The sequence below is a fragment of the Panthera uncia genome, chromosome A2, assembly GCF_023721935.1.
Source record: "Panthera uncia isolate 11264 chromosome A2, Puncia_PCG_1.0, whole genome shotgun sequence".
Taxonomy (NCBI): Eukaryota; Metazoa; Chordata; class Mammalia; order Carnivora; family Felidae; genus Panthera; species Panthera uncia.
Window position 1 is genome coordinate 54,514,020 of NC_064816.1, and position 24,057 is coordinate 54,538,076.

At 40.9% G+C, this 24,057-nt stretch overlaps 1 protein-coding gene and 1 non-coding gene across 6 annotated transcripts in view; both read right to left on the reverse strand.

Annotated features, from left to right (window-relative positions):
- The window catches only part of CFAP92 (cilia and flagella associated protein 92 (putative)), a 71,344-nt gene that overhangs the window by 35,749 nt on the left and 11,538 nt on the right, over positions 1 to 24,057 (reverse strand). For 4 of the 5 annotated variants that reach the window (XM_049641083.1, XM_049641084.1, XM_049641085.1 and 1 more), the window contains exons 8-9: positions 22,812 to 22,955; positions 18,896 to 19,080 (exon numbers count right to left, since the gene is read on the reverse strand). In XM_049641083.1, the coding sequence (XP_049497040.1) occupies positions 18,896 to 19,080; positions 22,812 to 22,955 (329 nt within the window). The remainder of the gene's footprint in view (positions 1 to 18,895; positions 19,081 to 22,811; positions 22,956 to 24,057) is intronic. The other variant, XR_007459929.1, reaches the window with a different exon arrangement.
- TRNAL-UAG (transfer RNA leucine (anticodon UAG)) lies at positions 11,957 to 12,041 on the reverse strand. The gene has a single exon. It is a non-coding gene; the product is annotated as a tRNA-Leu (tRNA).

Consider the following 24,057-nt stretch of genomic DNA (forward strand, 5'->3'; position numbering starts at 1 on the left):
AGGAGAAGAGAAGAAACTTGTATAAAAGATATCTGAGGAGGCTGGGAAGATGGCAGAGTAGGAGGACCCTAAGCACACACCTCTTCCCACAGAAACAACGAGATAACGCTCACATCAGTGTAAATAACCCAGAAAATGATCTGAAGACTAACAGAACAACTCCACAACTAAAGGTAGAGAAGAGGTCACATCAAAGAAGGTGGGAAGGGAAAAGACATGGTTTGGGAAAGAGACGAACTGTGTCCGTATGTGGTAGGGAAGGAGCCAATGTTGCAGAGAAGGCCAAAAAATAGACTTTCACACCAGGGAGCCCACAAAGGGAAGACGAATCCGCATAACATGTGGTATTGAAAGAAAGAGGGGCTGAGTTTTGTGAGTGAGACTTAAAGCCTAGATTTTAGAAATCAGTAGGTTCAGCCCTGGGAGAGCCCAGAAGACATTAGAAAGTAGAGTTCTCACCCTTAAAGAGACAGCATGACAAACAACCCAGGCAGACACAGCCTAGAAGCAGCAGTTTGAAAAATGCCAGGGGTGGTGGGGGTAGAGAAGAGGGAGAGTGATTCACTCATCAAAATCATGGCCCAGAGAGGCAGGGATAACAGGGAAACCTCTCCAGGAACAAAGGAGCTGGCAGATGCCATTTCCCTCCCCTACCCCCAGCAAAAACATACGGCCACCTGCGGGAACCAGTGCATCACTGACACTCACTACCTAACTGGCTTACACCAAGGTCTCCCCCACTCCACAAACTTTGGTAGACCTACCCTTCCCAGTCATGCTTGTCTCAGTCCCCACACTGCAGGGTCCCTCTCCCAGAAAACGGGCACAAACTGCACCAACACCTCATCTCCCAACCTGCATATTTTATGGGACCTTAGTTCTAGCAGGAGCAGCTGTGCTGGCAGGTCTCATTTCACAAGCAGACCAGTGCACACCTTATTAAAATGCACCCCACCCCTGCTGGGAGCCAAACACTGCCCACAACAGGCAAAGACAGCCTCTGCAGGCAACTGGACTGAAAAAAAGGGAGGGTGCCAGGACTCAACAGCAGGATATAAACAACACACATAGGAGGAACTCCCTGAAGCGCCAGGTCCCAGGGAACAGGGGACACTGCAGAGCCACTATAGGACTTTTTCTTCTTAAGACCATTACCTTCAAGAGCAGGAGAAGTAGCTGACTTTCCTAACACAGAGAAACAGTCACAGAGAGTTAGACAAAATGAGGAGACAGAGAAAGATATCCCAAATGAAAGAACAGGACCAAACCATAGCAAGAGACATAAGCAAATGGATAGAAGTAATATGCCTGATAGAGAATTTAAAGTAATGATCGTAAAGATGCTCACTGGAGAAAATAGTGGAGGACTTCAGTGAGATCCTTAACAAAGAGATAAAAAAAGAATCAATCAGAGATGAAGAACAAAATAAGTGACATTTAAAATATATTTGATGGAATAAATAGGAAGCTAGATGAAGCAGAGGAATGATTTAATAACCTGGAAGACAGTAAAGTAACCAAGATGAGCAAATGAGACAACAAAAATTATGCAAACTGAGAATAGTGTTAGGAAACTCAGTAACTCCATCAAGCATAATAACTTTCATATTATAGGGATCTCAGAAGGGGGCGCCTGGGTGCTCAGTCAATTAAGCATCTGACTCTTGATTTTGGCTCAAGTCATGATCTCACTGTCATGAGATAGAGCCCCATGTCAGTCTCGGTGCTGGGCATGGAGCCTGCTTAAGATTCTCTTTCTCCCTCTCTCTCTCTCTCTGCCCCTCCCCAACACGTGCTCTCTCAAAAACAAACAAACAAAATTTTTAATAAAATATAAGGATCCCAAAAGAAGAGAGAGAAAAGAGATCAGAAAGTTTATTTGAAGGGGGGCCTGGGTGGCTCTGGCGGTTAACTGACCAACTTCAGCTCAGGTCATGATCTCGCAGTTTGTGAGTTTGAGCCTCTGCACTGACAGCTCAGAGCCTGGAGCCCATTTCAGATTCTGTCTCTCTCTCTCTCTCTCTCTCTCTGCCGCTGCCCCACTCATGCTCTGTCTTTCTTCCTTTGAAAATTAACAAACATTAAAAAAGAAGAGCCCATGCACCAAAAACCATAAAATACCTAAGAATAAATCTAACCAAAGAGGTGAAAAATCTATACACTGAAAACTATAGAAAGCTTATGAAAGAAAATGAAGAAGACACAAAAAAATGGAAAAAGATTCCATGCTCCTGGATAGGAAGAACAAATATTGTTAAAATGCCAATACTACCCAAAGCAATCTACATATTTGATGCAATCCCTACCAAAATAACACCAGCATTCTTCACAGAGCTGGAACAAACAATCTTAAAATTTGTATGGAATCAGAAAAGATGCCAAATAGCCAAAGCAATCTTGAAAAAGAAAACCAAAGCAGGAGGCATCTCAATCCCGGACTTCAAGCTGTATTACAAAGCTGTAACCATCAAGACAGTATGGTACTGGCACAGAACAGACACTCAGATCAATGGAACAGAATAGAGAACACAGAAATGGACCCACAAATGTATGGCCAAATAATCTTTGACAAAGCAGGAGAGAATATCCAATGGAATCAAGACAGTCTCTTCAGCAAGTGGTGCTGGGAAAACTGGACACAGTGACATGCAGAAAAATGAACCTGGACCACTTTCTTACACCATACACAAAAATAAACTCAATTTGGATGAAAGACCTAAATGTAAGGCAGGAAGCCATCAAAATCCTCAAGGAGAAAGCGGGCAAAAACTTCTTTGATCTTAGCTGCAGCAATTTCTTTTTAAATATTTCTTTTAATGTTTTTTATTTATTTTTGAGACAGAGAGAGACAGAGCATGAGCAGGGGAGGGGCAGAGAGAGACACACACACAGAATCCAAAGCAGGCTCCAGGCTCTGAGCTGTCAGCACAGAGCCCAACGCGGGGCTCGAACTCATGGAGTGTGAGATCATGACCTGAACCGAAGTCAGATGCCCAACCAACTGAGCCACCCAGGCGCCCCTAGCTGCAGCAACTTCTTAACACGTCTCCAGACGCAAGGGAAACAAAAGCAAAAATGAACTACTGGGACCTCAGTAAAATAAAAAGCTTCTGCACAGCAAAGAAACAATCAGCAAAACTAAAAGGCAAGTGACAGAATGGGAGAAGATATTTGTAAACAACATGGCAGAGAAAGGGTTAGTATCCAAAATCTATAAAGACCTTATCCAACTCAACACCCAAAAAACAAGCCAGTGAAGAAATGGGCAAAAGACAGGAATAGACACTTCTCCAAAGAAGACATCCAGATGGCCAACCAACACATGAAAAATGCTCAACATCACTCATCATCAAGCAAACACAAATCAAAACCACAATGAGATACCACCTCACACCTGCCAGAATGGCTAACATTAACAACTCAGACAACAACAGATGTTGGCGAGGATGCAGAGAGACAGGATCTCTTTTGCACTGCTGGTGGGAATGCAAACTGGGGCAGCCACTCTGGAAAACAGTATGGAGAATCCTCAAAAAATTTAAAATAGAACTACCCTACGACCCAACAATTTCACTACTAGGCATTTATCCACGGGATACAGTTATGCTGTTTCGAAGGGCCACATGCGCCCCATGTTTATAGCAGCACTATCGACAATAGCCAAAGTATGGAAAGAGCCCAAGTGTCCATCAATGGATGAATGGATAAAGAAGATGTGGTATATAGATACAATGGAGTATCACTCAGCAATCAAAAAGAATGAAATCTTGCCATTTACAACTATGTGGATGGAACTAGAGGGCATTACGCTAAGCAAAATTAGTCAGAGAAAGACAAATATCATATGACTTCACTCATAGGAGGACTTTAAGACAGAACAGATGAACACAAGGGAAGGGAAGCGAAAATAATATAAAAACAGGGAGGGGTACAAAACACAAGAGACTCTCAAATGTGGAGAACAGATAGAGGGTTACTGGAGGGGGTGTGGGAGGGGGTGGGGGGGATGGGCTAAGTGGGTAAGGGGCACTAAGGAATCTTCCCCTGAGATCATTGTCGCACTATATGCTAACTAACTTGGATGTAATTTTTTTTAATTAAATTAAATTAAAAATAGCTTATAAGGCTACCAGCAAACTTTTCAGCAGAAACTTTACAGGTCAAAAGGGAGTGGCATGGTATCTTCAAAGTGCTGAAAGGGAAAAATCTGCAGCCAAGAATACTCTATCCAGCTAGTCTATCATTCAGAATAGGACAGATAAAGAGTTTCTCAGACAAACAAAAACTAAAGGAGTTCATGACCACTAAACCAGCCCTGCAAGAAATATTAACAGGAAACATTTTTTCTTTATTTTTTTAATGTTTATTTGTTTTTGAGAGAGAGAAAGAGAGACAGAGTGCAAGTGGGGGAGGGCAGAGAAAGAGGGACACACAGACATAGAATTCAAAGCAGGCACCAGGCTCTGAGATGTCAGCATAGAGCCCGACGCAGGGCTCGAACCCATGAACCATGAGATCATGACCTGAACCGAAGTCAGACGCTTAACCAACTGAGCCACCCAGGCGCCCCTTAATGGGAACTCTTTGAGTCTAATGGAAAGAATACAGGTGAGAGTATGAAAAATAAAAACTACAAAAGCATTAAAAATAAGTATTTCTTTGAATATGAGTCAAGGGACTCATAAAGTAAAAGGATGTAAAATATGACACCATATGACACTAAAACATGGGAGGGAAGAGGAGTAAAGAATGGGTTCAAACATATGCAACCATCAATTTAACATAGACCGCTATATGCAGAAGATGTTATATACAAACATAATAGTAACCACAAATAAAAAGACACTAATAAATATGCAAAGAATAAAAAAAAAAGAAATCCAAATATATCACTAAAGAAAACCATCAAACCATGAAAGAGAGAAAGAGAAGAAAGGATCAGGGAAAATCTTCAGAAACAACCACAAAACAAGTAATAAAAAGGCAACAAATACATAACTATCAATAATTACTCTGAATGTAAATGGACTAAATGCTCCAATCAAAAGACAGGGTGTGGGGCGCCTGGGTGGCTCAGTCAGTTAAGTGTCCGACTTCGGCTCGGGTCACGACCTCATAATTTGTGAGTCTGAACTCCACACTGGGCTCACTGCTGTCAGTGCAGAGCCCACTTTGGATCCTCTGCCCCCATCTCTCTCTGCCCCTCCCCTGTATGTGCTCTCTCTCTCAAAAATAAGTAAATATTTAAAAAATTAAAAAAAAAAAACCTTCTCCAGAATAGATTACATATTAGGCCACGAGACAAACCTCAAGAATATTGAAGTCATAACATGCACCTTTCTGATCACGACACTATGAAACTAGAAGTCAATCACAAGAAAAAAACCTGGAAAGATCACAAATACATGGAGGTTAAATAACATGCTAGTAAACAATGAATGGGCCACCAGGAAATAAAATAAGAAATTTTTTAAAAATACATGGAAACAAATGAAAATGAAAACACAAAGCTCAAAATCTTTGGGACACAGCAAAGGTGGTTCTAGGAAAGATGTTTATAGCAATACAGACCTATCTCAAGAAACAAAAAAAATCTCAAATAAACAACTTAACCTTACACCTAAAGGAGCTAGAAAAAGAATAACAAAACCTAAAACCAGCAGAAGGAAGGAAACAACAAAGATTAGAAAAGAAAAATGATATAGAAACTAAAACAAACAAATAGAACAGATCAATGAAACAAGGAGCCGGTTCTTCAAAAATAATAAATAAAATTGATAAGCTTCTAGCCAGACTTATCAACAACAACAAAAAAGTGGAAAGGAGCCAAGAAAATAAAAACATATAAAAGAGAAGAGAGATAAAAATAAAAAATCAAATTAAAAAAGAGAGCAGGGATAACAACAAACACCATAGAAATACAAACAATTATAAGAGAATATTATAAAAAACTACACGCCCACAAATCGGACAACCTAGAAGAAATGGATAAATTCCTAGAAACATATAACCTACCAAAACTGAATCAGGAAGAAATAGAATTTGAACAGATTGATTACCAGCAAAGAAATTGAATTGGTAGTCACAAAACTCCCAACAAACGAAAAATCCAGGACCATTTGCTTCACAGGTGAATTCTATCAAACATTTAAAGAAAAGTTAATACTCCACACCCGAAAAACAAATAACCCAGTGAAGAAATGGGCAGAAAACATGAATAGACACTTCTCTAAAGAAGACATCTGGATGGCCAACAGGCACATGAAAAGATGCTCAACGTCGCTCCTCATCAGGGAAATACAAATCAAAACCACACTCAGATATCACCTCACACCAGTCAGAGTGGCCAAAATGAACAAATCAGAAGACTACAGATACTGGAGAGGATGTGGAGAAACGGGAACCCTCTTGCACTGTTGGTGGGAATACAAATTGGTGCAGCCACTCTGGAAAACAGTGAGGAGGTTCCTCAGAAAATTAAAAATAGACCTACCCTATGACCCAGCAATAGCACTGCTAGGAATTTACCCAAGGGATACAGGAGTGCTGATGCATAGGGGCACTTGTTTATAGCAGCACTCTCAACAATAGCCAAAATGTGGAAAGAGCCTAAATGTCCATCAACTGATGAATGGATAAAGAAATTGTGGTTTATATACACAATGGAATACTACGTGGCAATGAGAAAGAATGAAATATGTCCCTTTGTAGCAACGTGGATGGAACTGGAGAGTGTGATGCTAACTGAAATAAGCCATACAGAGAAAGACAGATATCATATTTTCACTCTTATGTGGATCCTGAGAAACTTAACAGGAACCCATGGGGGAGGGGAAGAAAAAAAAAAAAGAGAGAGGTTAGAGTGGGAGAGAGCCAAAGCATAAGAGACTCTTAAAAACTGAGAACACAATGTGGACTTTTCAGTAAATTAATTAATTAATTAATTAATAATAAATAAAAACTGAGAACAAGCTGAGGGCTGATGGCGGGTGGGAGGGAGCCAAGGGTGGGTGATGGGTATTGAGGAGGGCACCTTTTGGGATGAGCACTGGGTGTTGTATGGAAACCAATTTGACAATAAATTTCTTATATTGAAAAAAAAAATAAAGAAGAGTTAATACCTATTATTCTCAAAACTATTTCCAAGAATAGAAAAGAAAGGAAAACTTCCAAATTCATTCCATCAGGCCAGCATTACTCTGATACCCAAATCAGATAAAGACATCACAAAAAAAGAACTATAGGCCACTCTCATTGGTGAACACAGATGCAAAAATCCTCAACAAAATAATAGCAAACCAAATCCAACAATACATTTAAAAATTTTTTTCACCATGATCAAGTGGAATTTATTTCTGATTTGTAAGGGTAGTTCAATATTTGCAAATCAATCAACATGATGCATCACATCAATAAGAGAAATGATAAGAACCATATGATCATTTCTACAGAGGCAGAAAAATCATTTAATGAAGTATGACATTTATTCATGATAAAAAAAAACCTCAACAAAGTAGGTTTAGAGGGGAAATACCTCAACATAATAAAGGCCTTCTATGAAAAACCAACAGCTAATATCATTGCCAATGGTGAAAAACTGAGAGCCTTTTCCGTAAGGTCAGGACCAAGACAAGGATGCCCACTCTCACCACTTCTTAAATGACAAATAACAATCAACAGATGCTAACACCAAATGACACCTCTTGGAATTACCGGACAAGAATTTTAAAGCAAGTATGAACATTACTGAATCAAATGGAAAAAAAAAATTTTTTTTTAAGTCTCAGCAAAGAAATAAAGAAGAACCAAATGAAAATTTTTATTTTTTTAAGTAGGCCTCACACCCAGCATGGAGCCCAATGTGAGGCTTGAACTCATGACCCTGAAACCAAGACCTGTGCTGAGATCCAGAGTTGGAGGCTTAATTGACTGAGCCACCCAGGCACCACCCAAATGGAAATTTTAGAATTGAAAAATACAATAACTAATATTTTAAAACTCAATGGATAGGCTCAATAACAGAATGGAAAGGACAGAGAAAAGATCTGGTGAACTTGAAGATAAAACTATATACATTATCCAATCTGAAGAACATAGAGGAAAAATAAGCTAAAAACAAATGAGCTAAAACTTCAGGGACCTGTGGGGACTATAACAAAAGAACTAACCTTCGTGTCATTGGAGTCCTAGAAGGAGAGAAGAACAAGGGTAGTGCTAAAATGTATTTAAAGAAATAATGGCTGGAATGGGGGGGGAGGGTTAAGATGGCAGAGGAGTAGGGCAACCCTAAGCTTGCCTCCCCACACCCCAAACAGCTAGATAAATATCAAATCATTCTGAACACCCAAGAAATTGATGGAAAGTCTTAGAGAACAAAGCTGCACATTTACAAACAGAAAAAATGACCCGTGGAAGGTAGGAAGTGCAGACTTGATTTGTAGTAGAAAAGAGCCCCAGGTGCTGTGGTGGGAAGGGAGCCCTCAATGCGGAGAGAGTAGCTAGAGAGAGACAGAGAGAAACGATGGGTAAAAAAAAGAGTGAAAATGTGCATGGGGGATTGCACAAGAAAACTGCTCCCCAAAACCATTGACAGGAAAAAAGGAGAGGATTTCAGTACTGCCAGTATTTTTTTCAGTTTGTTTATTTATTTTCATAGAAAGAAAGTGCACACGTGAGCAAGGGAGGGGCAGACAGAGATGGAGAGAGAATCCCAAGCACGCTCTGTGCTGTCAGCATGGAGCCCTACTTGGTACTTGATCTCATAAATTGTGAGCTCAAGACCTGAGCCAAAATCAAGAGTTGGATGTTCAACCAACTGATGCAACCCAGGTGCCCAACAATATCACCAGTTCTTATAAACAGCAGAGCACGCAGAGTCTGAAATTTCGGACTTCAGCCCCTGGTGATGCTACAGCAAGGAACTGGGGTGGAGCCTTAGGAGCAGGCAGCACTTCTAAAGATCCCCTGGGTCACATGGGGAAAAGCAGTTCCCCAGCTTGGAGTGCATTTGGTAGAGGTGATATGGTCTCTCCATGGTTAAAAGACCCAGTGGGCACCATAGAGCTGCCCCGTTCACCAGTATAGGAATAAAGACACCAGCTGAGGGCAGCAAACCCTGGCACCAGCTGTGTGTTGCAATTTACCATAAATACTGAGCCACTACTGCTGCACAATCACACAAATGTTTTCTGGGACAAGCTGGCACCAGCCACAGCACAGAGAGATCCTCCCCCAGAGGATTAGTGCTGGTCTGAAGTGTGGGGATCTCTGAAGTGTGGGGTTTTGAAACACAGCCATACCTGAGAGATAAGACACAGAAGGGCAGCAGCACCTGGCAGGCAGGCAGCTTGGACACAGACAGGGTGAAGGTGGGGATCTAACAAAAGCTGGAGATACAGGAAGGGTGACTGATCGCGTGTCTGTGAGGGTATGGACCTTCCACTCCAGAGACTAGAGAGAGGGCTGAAGTCATTTTCACCCCTAGCCCACCAGCACTGACTGACTTCAGTGAGCTAAACAGCACCACCAAGTGGAGAACGGAGCCATTACACCAAGCCATGCCCACTGCTCCCTCCAGGCACATCTCCAATAGGACAAGTCCACCTGAGAATCAGAACAGCAGTCCCCTCCCCCGAAGACCAGCACAAACCCCTTGCCCACACCAAGTCTACTGATCATAGAGTGCTGCAAAGCTTCAGTTCTAGGGGAAACAGGATCTAGCTTCCTTCAGGTTTTTGGTTGGTTGATTGGTTGGCTGATTCTGTTTTTGTTTTGCTTTGTTTTTCTTGAATACAGAAAGAGCAAGTTTTGTTTACTTACTTATTTTTTAATTTTTGTCTTTTTTTTCTATCAAGCTTCTCTTAACAAGCAGACCAAAGCATACCTAGAATCTAGCTTTCTTTATTTTATTTAAAAATTTTTTTAATTTAAATTAAATTTAATTTAATTTTTCCTCCAAAATGACAAGATGGAAGAATTAATCCCAAAAGAAAGAAGGAATAAATGATGGTCAGGGATTTAATCAATACAGATATAAGTTAAATGTCTGAATCAGAATGTAAAACAATTATAAGGATTCTAGCTGGGCTTGAAAAAAAAACAACAACAACAACGACACTAGAGAATCCCTTATTGCAGAGATAAAACAGCTAAAATCTAGTCAGACCAAAATTTAAAATGCTATAACCGAGATGCAAATCTGAGTGTATGCCATGCCAGTGTGGATGGATGAAGCAGAGGAACAAATTAGTGATACAGACAACAAAATTATGAAACACAATGAAGCTGAAAAAAAGTGGTAATGGATCAGAAGGTAGACTTAGGGAATTCAGTGACTTATTAAAACAGAATAACACTCATATCATAGAAATCCCAGAAGATGGAGAGAAAAAGGGACAGAAGATTTATTTGAACAAACTATAGCTGAAAACTTCCCTAATCTGGGGAAGAATGCAAACATCAAAATCCAAGAAGTACAGAGAACTCCCATTAAATTCAACAAAGGCTGGCCATCACCAAGGCATATCATAGTAAAATTCACAAAATACACAGACAAGGAAAGAATCCTGAGGGCAGCAAGGGGAAAAAAGTCCTTAATGTATAAGGGAAGACAGATCAGGTTCTCAGCAGATCTGTCCACAGAAACTTGGTACACCAGAAGGGAATGACAGGATATATTCAACATGCTAAATGGGGAAAATATGCAGCCAAGAATACTTTACCTAGCAAGGCAGTCATTCACAATAGGAGAGATAGATTTCCCCAAACAAAAACTAAGGAGTTTGTGACCATTAAACTAGCCTTGCAAAAAATATTAAGGGGGACTCTGAGTGGGGTGAAAAAGACCAAAAGCAACAAAGACTAGAAAGAAAGAAACAGAGAACATCACCAGAAACACCAAGTTTACAGATAACACAATGGCACTAAACTCATATCTTTCAATAATCCCTCTGAATGTAAATGCTCCAATCAAAACACATAGGGTATCAGAATGGATAAAAACACAAGATCCATCTATATGCTACCTACAAGATACTCATTTTAGACCTAAAGATACCTGCAGATTGAAAGTGAAGGGATGAAAAACCATCTATCATGCGAATGGACACCAAAAGAAAGCCAGAGTAACCATATACTTATATCAGATAAACTTTTAAAAAATGGGGGAAAAAAACCTAGTTTATTTATTTTGAGAGCGAGAGAGTGAAGGAGGAGCAGAGAGAGAGAAAGGGGGAGAGATAGAGAGAGAGAATTAATCCCAAGTATGCTCCGCATTGTCAGCACAGAGCTGAAAGTGGGGCTCAAATTCATGAACCGTGAGATCATGACCTGAGCCAAAACTAAGAGTTGGGAACTTAACCGACTGAGCAATCCAGACACCCCTAAACTAGATTTTAAACCAAAGACTGTAACAAGAGATAAAGAAGAGCATTATATCATAATTAAGGGGTCTACCCATCAAGATCTAACCATTATAAATATTTGTACCCCCAACCTGAAAGCACCCAAATATATAAATCAATTAACAACAAACATAAAGAAACTCACTGATGATAATACAATAATACAATAGTAGGGGACTTTAACACCCCACTTACATCAATGGACAGATCATCTAAGCAGAAGATCAACAGGAAAACAATGGCGTTGAATGACACACTGGACTGGATGGACTTAACAGATATATTCAGAACATTCTATCCTGAAGCAGAAGAATGCACATTCTTCTAGAATGCACATGGAACATTCTCCAGAATAGATTACATACTGGGTCACAAATCAGCCCTCAACAAGTACAAAAAGATTGAGATTATACCATGCATATTTAAAAAAAATTTTTTTATTACGTTTCTTTATTTTTGAGAGGCAGAGAGACAGAGCATGAGCGGGGGAGGGGCAGAGAGAGGGAGAGACACAGAATCGGAAGCAGGCTCCAGGCTCTGAGCTGTCAGCACAGAGCCCGACGCGGGGCTCGAACCCACGAACCGTGAGATCATGACCTGAGCCTAAGTCAGACACTCAACCGACTGAGCCACCCAGGCATCCTGACCATGCATATTTTCATACCACAATGCTATGAAACTTGAAGTCAACCACAAGAAAAAAAATCGGAAAGACAACAAATACTTGGAGGCTAAAGAACATCCTACTAGAGAATGAATGGGTTAACTAGGAAATTAAAGATGAAATAAAAAAGTATACGGAAGCAAATGAAAATGAAAACACAAGTCCAAAAACCTTTGGGATGCAGCAAAGGCAGTCCTAAAAGGGAAATATATTGCACTACAGGCTTACCTCGAGAGCAAGAAAAGTCTCAAATACCTAATACTTTAGGTGTAACCTAAATTTACACCTAAAGGAGCTAGAAAAGGAAGAGCAAATAAAGCCTAAAGCCAGCAGAAGAGCAGAAACAAATGATATAGATACAATAAACCCCAGTAGACTAGATCAACAAACTAAGAGCTGGTTCTTTGAAAGAATTAATAACATTGATAAGTTCCTAGCAAGACTTATCAAAAAGAAAAGATAAATGACCCAATAAAATCACAAGTGAAAGGGGAGAGATCACAACCAACACCACAGAAATACAAACAATTATAAGAGAATTTTATGAAAAATTATATGCCAAGAAACTGGGCAATCTGTGGAAGAAATGGATAAATTTATAGAAACACACAAACTACCAAAACTGAAACAGGAAGAAGTAGAAAACTTGAACAGACATATAACCAGAAAAGAAATGAAAATTGTAATCAAAAATCTCCCAACAAACCAAACTCCAGGGCCAGATGGCTTCCCAAGAGAACTCTACCAGACATTTAAAGAGGATTTAATACCTATCCTTCTCAAATTGTTCCAAAAAAATAGAAATGAAAGGAAAACTTCCAAATTCATTCTACAAGGCCAGCATTACCTTGCTTCCAAAACCAGATGACCCCAATAAAAAGGAGATTTACAGGCCAACCTCCCTGATGAACATGGATGAAAAAATTCTCAACAAGATACTAGCAAATTGAATAAACAGTAAATTAAAATAATTATTCACCATGATCAAGTGGAATTTATTCCTGGGCTGCAGGACTGGTTCAATATTTGCAAATCAATCAATGTGATATAACCTCATTAATAAAAGAAAGGATAAGAACCATATGATCCTCTCAATAGATGCAGAAAGCATTTGACAAAATCCAGCATCCTTTCTTAATTAAAATGCCCATCAAAGTAGGGACTGGTGGAACATACCTCAACATCATAAAGACCATATGCAAAAGACCCACAGCTCATATAATCTTCAATGAGGAAAAACTGAGAGCCTTTCCCCTATAGTCAGGAACAAGACAAGGATGTCCACTCTCACCATTACTATTTAATACAGTAGTGAAAGTCTTAGCCTCAGCAATTAGACAACAAAAAGAAATAAAAGGCATCCAAATGGGCAAGGAAGAAGTCAAACTTCGACTATTTGCAGATGACATGATACTCTATGTAGAAAACCTGAAACATTCCACCAAAAGATTGCTAGAATACATGAATTCAGCAAAGCTGCAGGATATAAAAGTCAATATACAGAAATCTGTTCCATTTCTATACATCAATAACAAAGCAGCAGACAAAGAAACCAAGGAATCAATTCCATCTGCAACTGCACCAAAAACAATTAGATATCTAGGAATAAACCTAATCACTTATGAATAGGAATTCAGTAGGACTTAGGAATAAATCCAGAACACTTATGAATGAAATTGAAAAGGACACAAAGAAATGGAAAAGCACTCCATGCTCATGGATTGGAAGAACAAACACTGTTAAAATGTCTATACTCCCCAAAGCAATCTACACATTTAATACAATCCCCATCAAAATACCACCAGGGTTTCTCACAGAGCTAGAACAAACAATCCTAAAATTTGTGTAGAACCACAAAAGACCCCAAGGAGCCAAAGCAATCCTAAAAAAGAAAAACAAAAGCATCACAATCGCAGACTTCAAGCTATATTATAAAGCTGTAATCATCAATACAGTATGATACTGGCACAAAAACAGACACTAAGATCAATGAAACAGAATAGAAAACCCAAAAATGGACCTGCAACCATATGGTCAACTAATCTTCAAAAAAGCAGGAAAGCACATCCAATAGAAAAAAAGACAGTCTCTTCAACAAATGGTGTTGGGAAAACTGGAGACCAACATGCAAAAGAATGAAACTGGACCACTTTCTTACACCATACACAAAAATAAATTCAAAATGGATGAAAGACCTAAATGTGAGACAGGAAACCATCAAAATCCTAGAGGAGAACACAGGCAGCAACCTCTCTGACCTTGGCCATAGCAACTTCTTATGAGACATGCCGCTGGAGGCAAGGGAAACAAAAGAAAAAATGGAAGTATTGGGACCTCATCAAGGTAACAAGTTTCTGCACAGCAAAGGAAACAATCAACAAAACGAAAAGGCAGCCTACAGAATGGGAGATGATATTTGCAAATGACATATCTGATAAGGGTTAGTATCCAAAATCTATAAAGAACTTATCAAACTCAACACCCAAAGAGCAAATAATCCAGTTAAGAAATGGGCAAAAGATATGAATAGACATTTATTCAAAGAAGACATCCAGATGGCTAACAGACACAGGAAAAAATGCTCAACATTACTCATCATCGGGGAAATGCAAGTCAAAACCATGATGAGATACCACCTCATATTTGTCAGAATGGCTAAAATTAACAACACAAGAACAAAATGGTGTTGGTGAGGATGTGGAGAAAGGGGAGTACTCTTGCACTGTTGGTGGGAATGCAAATTGGTGCAGCTACTCTGGAGAACAGTATGGAGGTTCCTTAAAAAACTAAAGAGAACCATACAAGAGACCCAGCAATTGCTCTACTGGGTTTTTACCCAAAGGATACAAAAATACAGAATTGAAGGGGTGCATGCACCCCAATGTTTATAAGCAGCATTATCAACAATAGCCATACTACGAAGCCCAAATGTCCATCAACTGATGAATGGATAAAAAAGATGTGGTATACATATACAATGGAATATTAGCCATCAAAAAGAATGAAATCTTGCCATTTGCAACAACATGGATGGAGCTAGAGTGTATTATGCCTTGCAAAATAAGTGAGAGAAAGAGAAATACCATACGATTTCATTCATATGTGGAATTTAAGAAAGAAAATAGATAAACATATGAGACGGGGGGAAGAAAGAGAGGGAAACAAACTGTAAGAGACTTCTAAAGATAGAGAACTGAGGGTTGTTGGAGGGAGGTGGGTGGGGAGTAGGTTATACAGGTGATAGGTAGTAAGGAGGGCACTAGTTATGATGAGCACTGGTTGTTGTACGTAAGTGATTAATCACTGAATTCTACTCCTGAAACCAATACTGCACTGTTAACTAACTAGAGTTTAAATAAAAATTTTAAAAGGAAAAAATAATGAAATAATAGCTGGAATTTCCCCAAATTTGGCAAAAGATGTAAGCCTAAAATTTCCATAAACTGAGTGAATCCATAGGATAAACCCAAAGAAATACACACCGAGTCATATCATAGTCAAACTTCTGAAAACCAGAGACAAAGGAAAAAAAAAAGTTGAAAGCTACAAGTAATAAATGCCACCCAGCCTATTGGGAAAGACAGTTGATTTCTTACCAAAAAACCATACAGGTCAAAAGGAAGAGGCACAACTTCTTTCAAATGCTCAACCCCCAATTCTAAATCAAGTGAAGTTAGCCTTCAGGAATAGAGGAGAAATAGACATGCTCAGACAAAGAGAAACTAAGAGAATTGGTTGTTATCAGATCTACCCTAAAATAATTACTAAAGGAATTTCTTGAAACAGAAATATTTTTTTTAAATCTTGGAACATCAAAAAGGAAAAAGAACACTAAAAAGAGCAAACCTATAGATAAATACACTTTTCTTCTCCTCTTGAGTTTTCTAAATTATGTTTGACAATGAATCAAAAAGTATAATATCATCCTGTGGTGTGTATACATATACAATGGAATACTATTCCGCATCAAAAAGAATGAAATCTTGCCATTTGCAAAAATGTGGATGGAGCTAGAGTTTTCGCTTATGCTAAGCAAAATAAGTCAGGCAGAGAAAGACAAATATCACATGATTTCACTTATATGGAATTTAAGGAACACAGAGGAACATAGAGTAAGGGAAGGAAAAATAAGATAAAAACAGGGAGGGAGGCAAACCATAGGAGGCTCTTAAATACAGAGAATGGACTGGGGATTGTCAGAGGGGAGGTGGACGGGGGGATGGGCTAAATGGGTGATGGGCATTAAGGAGAGCCCTTGTTGGGGTGAACACTGGGTGTAATACATAAGTGATGAATCACTGGGTTCTACTCCTGAAACCAATACTACACTGTATGTTAACTAACTTGAGTTTTAAAAAATAAATTAAAAAAAAAAAGTATAACATCATCTGATGTGGTTCTCAGCCTATGTAGAGGAAATATTTAAGACAATTGTAAATGAGATAGGGTAAACAGATTTGATGAAAGGTAAGGTTTCTACATTTCACTCAAACTGGAAATATGTTGACACCAGTAGGCTGTGATAAGCTACGTATGCATAATGTAATTCCTGTAGTAACCACTAAAAACCTATATAAAGAGATGCATTCAAAAATGCTGTAGATAATCAAAATAGAGTCATAGAAAGCTTTCAAATAACCCACTAGAAGGCAAGAAAACAAAGAAACAGAAAGCAAATATTAAAATGGCAGACCTAATCTCTAAAATATCAATAATTACACTAAATGTAAATGGTCTAAATAAACCAATTAGAAGAGCTAGTGAATTTAAAAAAAAAAAAACTGCACTAAATGCAAGGGCATTATGCTGAAGCAGGGGAGCATATCTCAAAATGTCATACACTGGATGTTTCCATTTATATAACTGTTCGTTTCCCAGGGCTGCCATAATAAATTACCACAAACTGGGTGGTTTAGCACAACAGAAATTCATTGTCTCACAGTTCTGGAGGCTACAAGTGCAAAATCATGGTGTCAACAAGGCCATGCTCCCTCTAAAGATGCTAAGGAAAGATTCTTCCCAGCCTCCTCCAGTTTCTGGTAGCCTGACACACTTCCTGGCTTGTGACAGCATAACTCTACTCTTCACATAGCATTCTCCCTATATCTCTTCATATAGTCTTACCTCTATGTCTCTACATCCAAATTTTATAAGGACAACAGTCATATTGGATTAGGGCCCATCCTCAAGACCTCATTTTAACTTGATTACCTCTGTAAAGGCCCAATTTCCAAATAAAGTCACATTCTGAGTTGCTAGCAGTTAGGTGTTGAACATATCTTTTTGAGGGAACACAATTCAACCCACAAAAATAACATTCTCAAATTGACAAAATTATAGAGATGGAAAACACGTTAGTGGTTAGGGGTGGTGGGAGGTTAAGAAGTGGTTGTGACCATAAAGCAATAGCATGAGAGATCTTTGTGGTGATGTAGTAATTCTATATCTTGAGTGCAATGACAGTTACATAAATCTACACAAAAGATAAAATGGCATAGAACTACACACACATTTATCAATATCTTGATTTTGATATTACACTATAGTTATATAAGATATAACCACTGGAAAAAAACTGGACAGGGGTACCTGGGTGATAGTTGGTTAGCATCTAACTTCACCTCAGGTCATGATCTCACAATTCGTGGGTTCAAGCCCCACATCAGGCTCTGTGCTGACAGCTCAGAGCCTGGAGCCTGCTTCAGATTCTGTGTCTCCCTCTCTCTCTGCCCTTCCCCCACTCATTCTCTCCCTCCCTCTCTCTCTCTCAAAAATAAATAATAAACATGAAAAAAACTGGGCAAAGACTACATAGGATCTCTCTGTTCTACGATTGTAACTTCATCTGAACTTTTATTTCAAAATAAAAGTATAATACACAGATGTGGACATGCCCAAGCTAAGATACATAATTAATCAGTTTCAGAAGACAAGAAGAAGATTGTAGGTTAAAAACAACAACAACAACAACAACAACAACAACAACAACAACACATTCAGGGGCGCCTGGGTGGCTCAGCCGGTTGAGTGTCTGACTTTGGCTCAGGTCATGATCTCACAGTCTGTGAGTTCGAGCCCCACATCAGGCTCTGTGCTGACAGCTCAGAGCCTGGAGCCTGCTTCCGACTCTGTGTCTTCCTCTCTCTCTGCCCCTCCCTGGCTCATGTTCTGTCTCTTTCTCTCTGTCAAAACTAAATAAACATAAAAAAAAAAAAAACCACATTCAAAGCACATACAAAGGTTCAAATGGAACATAAAAGATGGCAGAACAATGCCTTCAAAACTCTGAAGGAAAATTAGAATTCTATGCCTAGCTAAACTATAAATCAAGTGTAAGGGTAGAATAAAGATATTTTCAGAACACGAGACCTCAAAACAATCACCTCTCATTAACCTGTTCTCAAGAATCTACAGGAAGATATCCAGCAAAACCAGAAAGCAAACAAATCAAGAGAAAGACAGAATCCAGGAAACAAGGATCCCACCAAGAAAGGAAAAAGGGAACTCCCAGGATAAACATCAGTGCTAAACCTGGTTGGTTCAAAATGAGTGAGCATCTAGGTGAGTGCTGTTACTGTATTCATGAAGCCTGGCGGGTGGGATCTGAAGGGAGGATCACTACCTGCACTTGAAGGACACCTGTGGTGCAGCGGGGAGACATCAAGAATCGGTAGCTCTTAATCCCAGGAACCTAATCTCTCTCATATCTCGCTATGAGATCCTAAATGATTATACATCTCACATAAGGTCATGGTGGGGAAGTAGAGATGACACGGACAACTGGATGGGAAAAAGAGCTCTCAAGTCCGTTTTTCTGGCTCACTCTTACCTCTAGTTCATGGATTGGCACAGGTTGTGATGGAAGGCAGGAAACACACTTGATCTTTATGGTCAAAGGGTTTAAATCCTGCTTTTGCTCCTCAGTCATGATAGGAACTTCTGTTTTAAAACTCAAATAACAATCTAAAATGCTGGCAGACTTCCAACAGCCACAACTCATGACAGTTTGCCATCCTAGGAGGGACATACACAGAGCGTTAGACTGTTACTCTTGAAAGCCCCACCACAAATACAGAGGGATAGGGCAACCTGACAAAAGCCAATGATAAATCGCAACTAAAAGAAGAAAACTTAAAAGAAAAAAAAAGCGAATTGGCAAACACCTACGGGCAGCATAGTATATGTCAGTTTTTCAAACTGAGGTCCCATAGGTCTCCTAAGAGAATTTACTTGTTGAGATTTAATCTTGATGATCACCTTGTAATATCAGCATTTCCTGAATCATCTACAAGAATACCGATGTTTGGGTGGTACCTTCAAGCAGTCTCATGTACTTGGTCTGGGATGTAGCCTCCACACTAAGGTTTTTAAAAACTTCTCAGGCTGGGGCGCCTGAGTGGCTCAGTCGGTTGAGCGACCGACTTCGGCTCAGGTCATGATCTTGCCGTTTGTGGGTTCGAGCCCCGCGTCAGGCTCTGTGCTGACTGCTTGGAGCCTGGAGCCTGCATCGGATTCTGTGTCTCCCTCTCTCTCTGCCCCTCCCCCACTCACTGTCTGTCTGTCTCTCTCTCTCTCTCTCTCTCTCTCTGTCTCTCAAAAATGAATAAGTGTTAAAATAAATAAATAAATAAGTTCTCAGGCCATTTGTGGCTGCTGAAATTTAAACTTAAATATAATTTAAAACGCAGTTCCTTCATCACACAAGTCACACTGCAAATGTTCAAGTGGCCACGTGTAGCTAGGAGCCACTGGCCTGGACACCACGGATACAGAACATTTCCATCACTGCAGAAAGCTCCACTAGAGAGTGCTGCTCCGGGCAGTTATTTTAGAACACAACACATAATGTCAGTGGGTCTGTTACGGGGGCCAGTGGTGCCACTCTCACTGTCGCAGTCCAGTGAGAAAAGCCTAGATGCTGACATAGAACGTAACGGGTACCGGATCAAGCATGGCGCCCCTTCCCCAATGGCTGCGCGATGGCGCAACTAGGGAAAAGGGTGGGTGAACTGAGCCACCGCGTGGCACACGGGTAGCAGTGAGAATATGTTCTTGCGAAAGGCGTCCCTACATTTTACCAGGTGGAGACATACCGGGGTGGGGGGCGAGGGGAGGGGAAGAGGGAAATCCTCCAATTTAACAAGCAGAGAGGCCTAGGCTTAAATCCCAGATTCGATTCTCAGCAGTCATGAGACGTACAAGCATAGGTTCTTTGAGGCTTCATGTCCTCATGGGCAAAACAGGCACAGATCCCAGCTTTCTTGGTCAGGAGAGTCAAGAGGGCTCGTATATGTGAAGGTGCTGGGGATACCACCCAGCATACGGTGGGTGCTCAAAAAAATCAGTTCTGTTCCTTTCACGACACTTGTAAATGCGTTTCCAGGGCACACAAAAACCCGGTCAGTCACACTCAGAAAGAGGAGTCACTTCCAGGAGCCCCTGGGTGGCTCAGTCATTTAGGCTTCTGACTTGGGCTCAGATCACGATCTCATGGTGTGTGAGTGCGAGCCCCGCATCGTCTCTCTACTGTCAGCACAGAGCCCTTTTCAGACCCTCTGTCTCCCTCTCTTGCCGCCCCTCCCCCTCCTCAAAAATAAACAAATGTTAAAAAAAAAAAGCAAAGAGTAAAGAAAGAAAAGAGCAGTCACTTCCAAAACAAGTTATGGGCCCAGCGTGTCTGGCCATGTGCACAGGCCGTGAGCGTGGGGCCGTGTGCAGCTCCAGGGGAGCAGCCCTCAATGCTCCCACATCTCTCTTTTCAATGGAGCTGACTCATGAAGGCCATAACTAATTATGATTTGTGTTCTAGAACTTTGCAAGCCTCTTCGTAGAAAAAGACTGCCCAGTTTAGAAGAAATCTCCCGTGCAAACATGCACTCAAATCATCATTCAGAAATTTAGGGCAGGGAGAGCCATAATTCCAGGGTAGGGTTTCCCAACCTCAAAACCACAGACACTTGAGGACAGAGAGTTCTCTGTTGTGGGGACCGTCCTGTGTATCGTGGGGCAGTTAGCAGCAACCCTCTAATGCTCTGCTCCCACCTGTGACAACCAAAATACATTCTCACACTGTGGGGGGTGGAGTGGGGGGAGGCACACGTGCCCAAGCCGAGGAGAGAAAAGGAGCGGGGGAATGAACGCCACACAGTGTGTGCACTGAAACGGCCAGACTTGAGCCTGCATTCATGCCATTTGATCCTGAGAACAGCCCTGTGTGGCCGCCATAATGTCTGCTTTGTAGATACAGAAACCGAGGTCCAGAAATGGTGAGACGCCATCCGAGGTCTCCTGGCCCATAAGTGGCAGAACCCATGTCCAAGCCAGTCCTGCCTGGCTATGCTTGGCCCCTCCGCTATGCAATAATAGAAAGTAAAGAGCTCATTCCAAACACAGAATCTTTCTAGAATCTTAATGTGTTACTAGCCAACCAGCATTTATCACTCAGGGATGCAAAGCCTATGGCCTAATTTGAAATTGAAGATGATTACCAAAAATTATCATGCTGGTCTTGGAATAGTCTTATGCTATTATTTTATGGCAAAAACAAACATATAGGGGCACCTGGGTGGCTCAGTCGGTTAAGCATTCAGCTTCAGTTCAGGTCATGATTTCACAGTTTGTGAGTTCAAGCCCCACATCAGGCTCTGTGCTGACAGCTCAGAGCCTGGAGCCTGCTTTGGATTCTGTGTCCCCTCCTCTCTCTGCCCCTCCTCCATTCACACACTCTCTCTCAAAAATAAATAAATGTTAAAAAAAATTTTTTTTAAATAACTAAAAGTAAAAACTAAAAAGTTAAAGGTATTTCCTCAAACTGTATCAATATCAACCCAAGAGCTTGTGAGAAATGATTTTCCAGTCACTCGACACTGACTTTAGGAGGTAAAACCCCAAGCAGCTGCAAAGGTGGGTTCCATCCCAAGACGGAAGCCTAAATTTCTGCAGATTGGCCAGTAGAGGGCGCACATTTACCCTGATGGCCAAAAAAATTACAATGAATTAGTCTCGAAAATTACCTTCTCTAAAAGAGAAGGGTTTCCCCCCATATACTATTTCAGAAACGAAGTCACATAATGTTACCCAAAATATATTCTGAGCTTTCCATGAGCACAACCTATGGATATAACATGCCTACTATTTATTATTTAAGCCAGAGAAAGCCTCATTTCTAAATTGTGATAGATCTTACAAAGCAGAAGAATGAAACCCCTGTCCCGCCACTGAGCTCTGTGACCTCAAGTAGGTTGCTCTGACTTCTCTGAGTTTTGGTCCCTCACAGAATAAAGGAGAGCGAGCCCAACACCACAGCTACAAGTTCACCAGGAGGATCTGAGTTTGCCATGAGCAGTAAATGATGGGCCAGGAACACTGGTTCCTTTTCCTCATTTCCTTTACTAGATGTTTTTGTAAAACTCTGCAGGAAGGCATTTATAAAAAGCAGCATCCTATTTAGAAAACAAAATCAAGGCAGTTATTCTTACAGGTTTCTTTGGACTTCGGAATCAGACCTGAGTTCCAATCCTGGCCTCGCCTTTACTTGCTGGTGTGATCTCGGACAACCCGGCTGACCTCTCTGCGCCTCTTTTTCCTCCTCTGTGTAATGGAGACACCTCCATTTTGCTGAAATGGCTGGGAGCATGGAAGTAGGTGGCAGAGGAGAGGCTTGGCCAATGCAAGCATCCTGTTTATGGACATTCTAGCCACGTGGGACCAGACAACTAAGAACTGCTGGGAACAGGTGTAACTACCTGCGAGGAGCGGCATCAGCACCAGTTCGGTAGAGAAAGCTCCGTGCTTCCAATTTCCTGCCCCCTTGAAGTCACTGTCTTCCACTCGAGATTTCCTCTTTCTCTTCTGGCTCTTCTTTTTCACCTCCGACTCTTTCCTTTTACCTGTAAAATCAAAGGAAGGAAATCAGTGTTAAGAGGAGCACGTATCCAAGCTACCATATATGAATTCTTACATGCTGCAGAGATTCGGAAAGGTTCTGGAACAGGGGCGCCTGAGTGGCTCAGTTGGTTAAGCATCAACTTCAGCTCGGGTTGTGATCTCACAGTTCATGGGTTTGAGCCCCGCATCGGGCTCTGTGCTGACAGCTCAGAGCCTGGAGCCTGCTTTGGATTCTGTGTCTCCCTTTCTCTCTGCTCCTCCTGCACTCATATTCTGTCTCTCTCTCAAAAATAAATAAACATTAAAAAAAGAAAGAAGGAAAGAAAGAAAGGAAGGAAGGAAGGTAGGTAGGTTTGTTCTGGAAGATCCTTGAAGGCAGAGGCTGTCCTTGGTGCTGCCATTCCCCAGCAACCAGAAGAGGTGTCTAAATGTAGATACCAGACCAGTTATCAGTTACATTCAGGAAGAATGTGACCTCCCAGCCTCTCCTACCTAAGAACGTGGGCAGAAGGGGGCTAAGATTGGATGATGACCACAGCACCATCACATACCAAAGTTCTCCCCCAAGTCAGCCCTTAACCACAGTGTAGGGTTGAGGTTTGGGCTTCGGAGTTGAACCACCAAAGTTCCAGAACCAGGTCTCCCCCTCTGTCACCATTCTGAGCCTCGATCTGTAGAATCTGTAGAATGGGAGCTATAGTGCTTACCCTGTAGGGTGTTGAGAAGAGGAAATGAGCAAAGGTATATAAAATACTCAGCTCTGTGCCAAGCTCAGATCCAGGGATTAAAAAGGAGACAATAAGACATATATTTCCATGGTAATTAAAACCATGAGCGGGGCGCCTGGGTGGCTCAGTCGGTTGAGCGTCCGACTTCGGCTCAGGTCATGATCTCGCGGTCCGTGAGTTCAAGCCCCGCGTCGGGCTCTGTGCTGACTGCTTGGAGCCTGGAGCCAGCTTCAGATTCTGTGTCTCCCTCTCTCTGACCCTCCCCTGTTCATGCTCTGTCTCTCTCTGTCTCAAAAATAAATAAACGTTAAAAAAAAAAAAAAAAAAAAAAAAACCATGAGCTATTTGTTCCGTGATATAACGACCAAGGGAACAG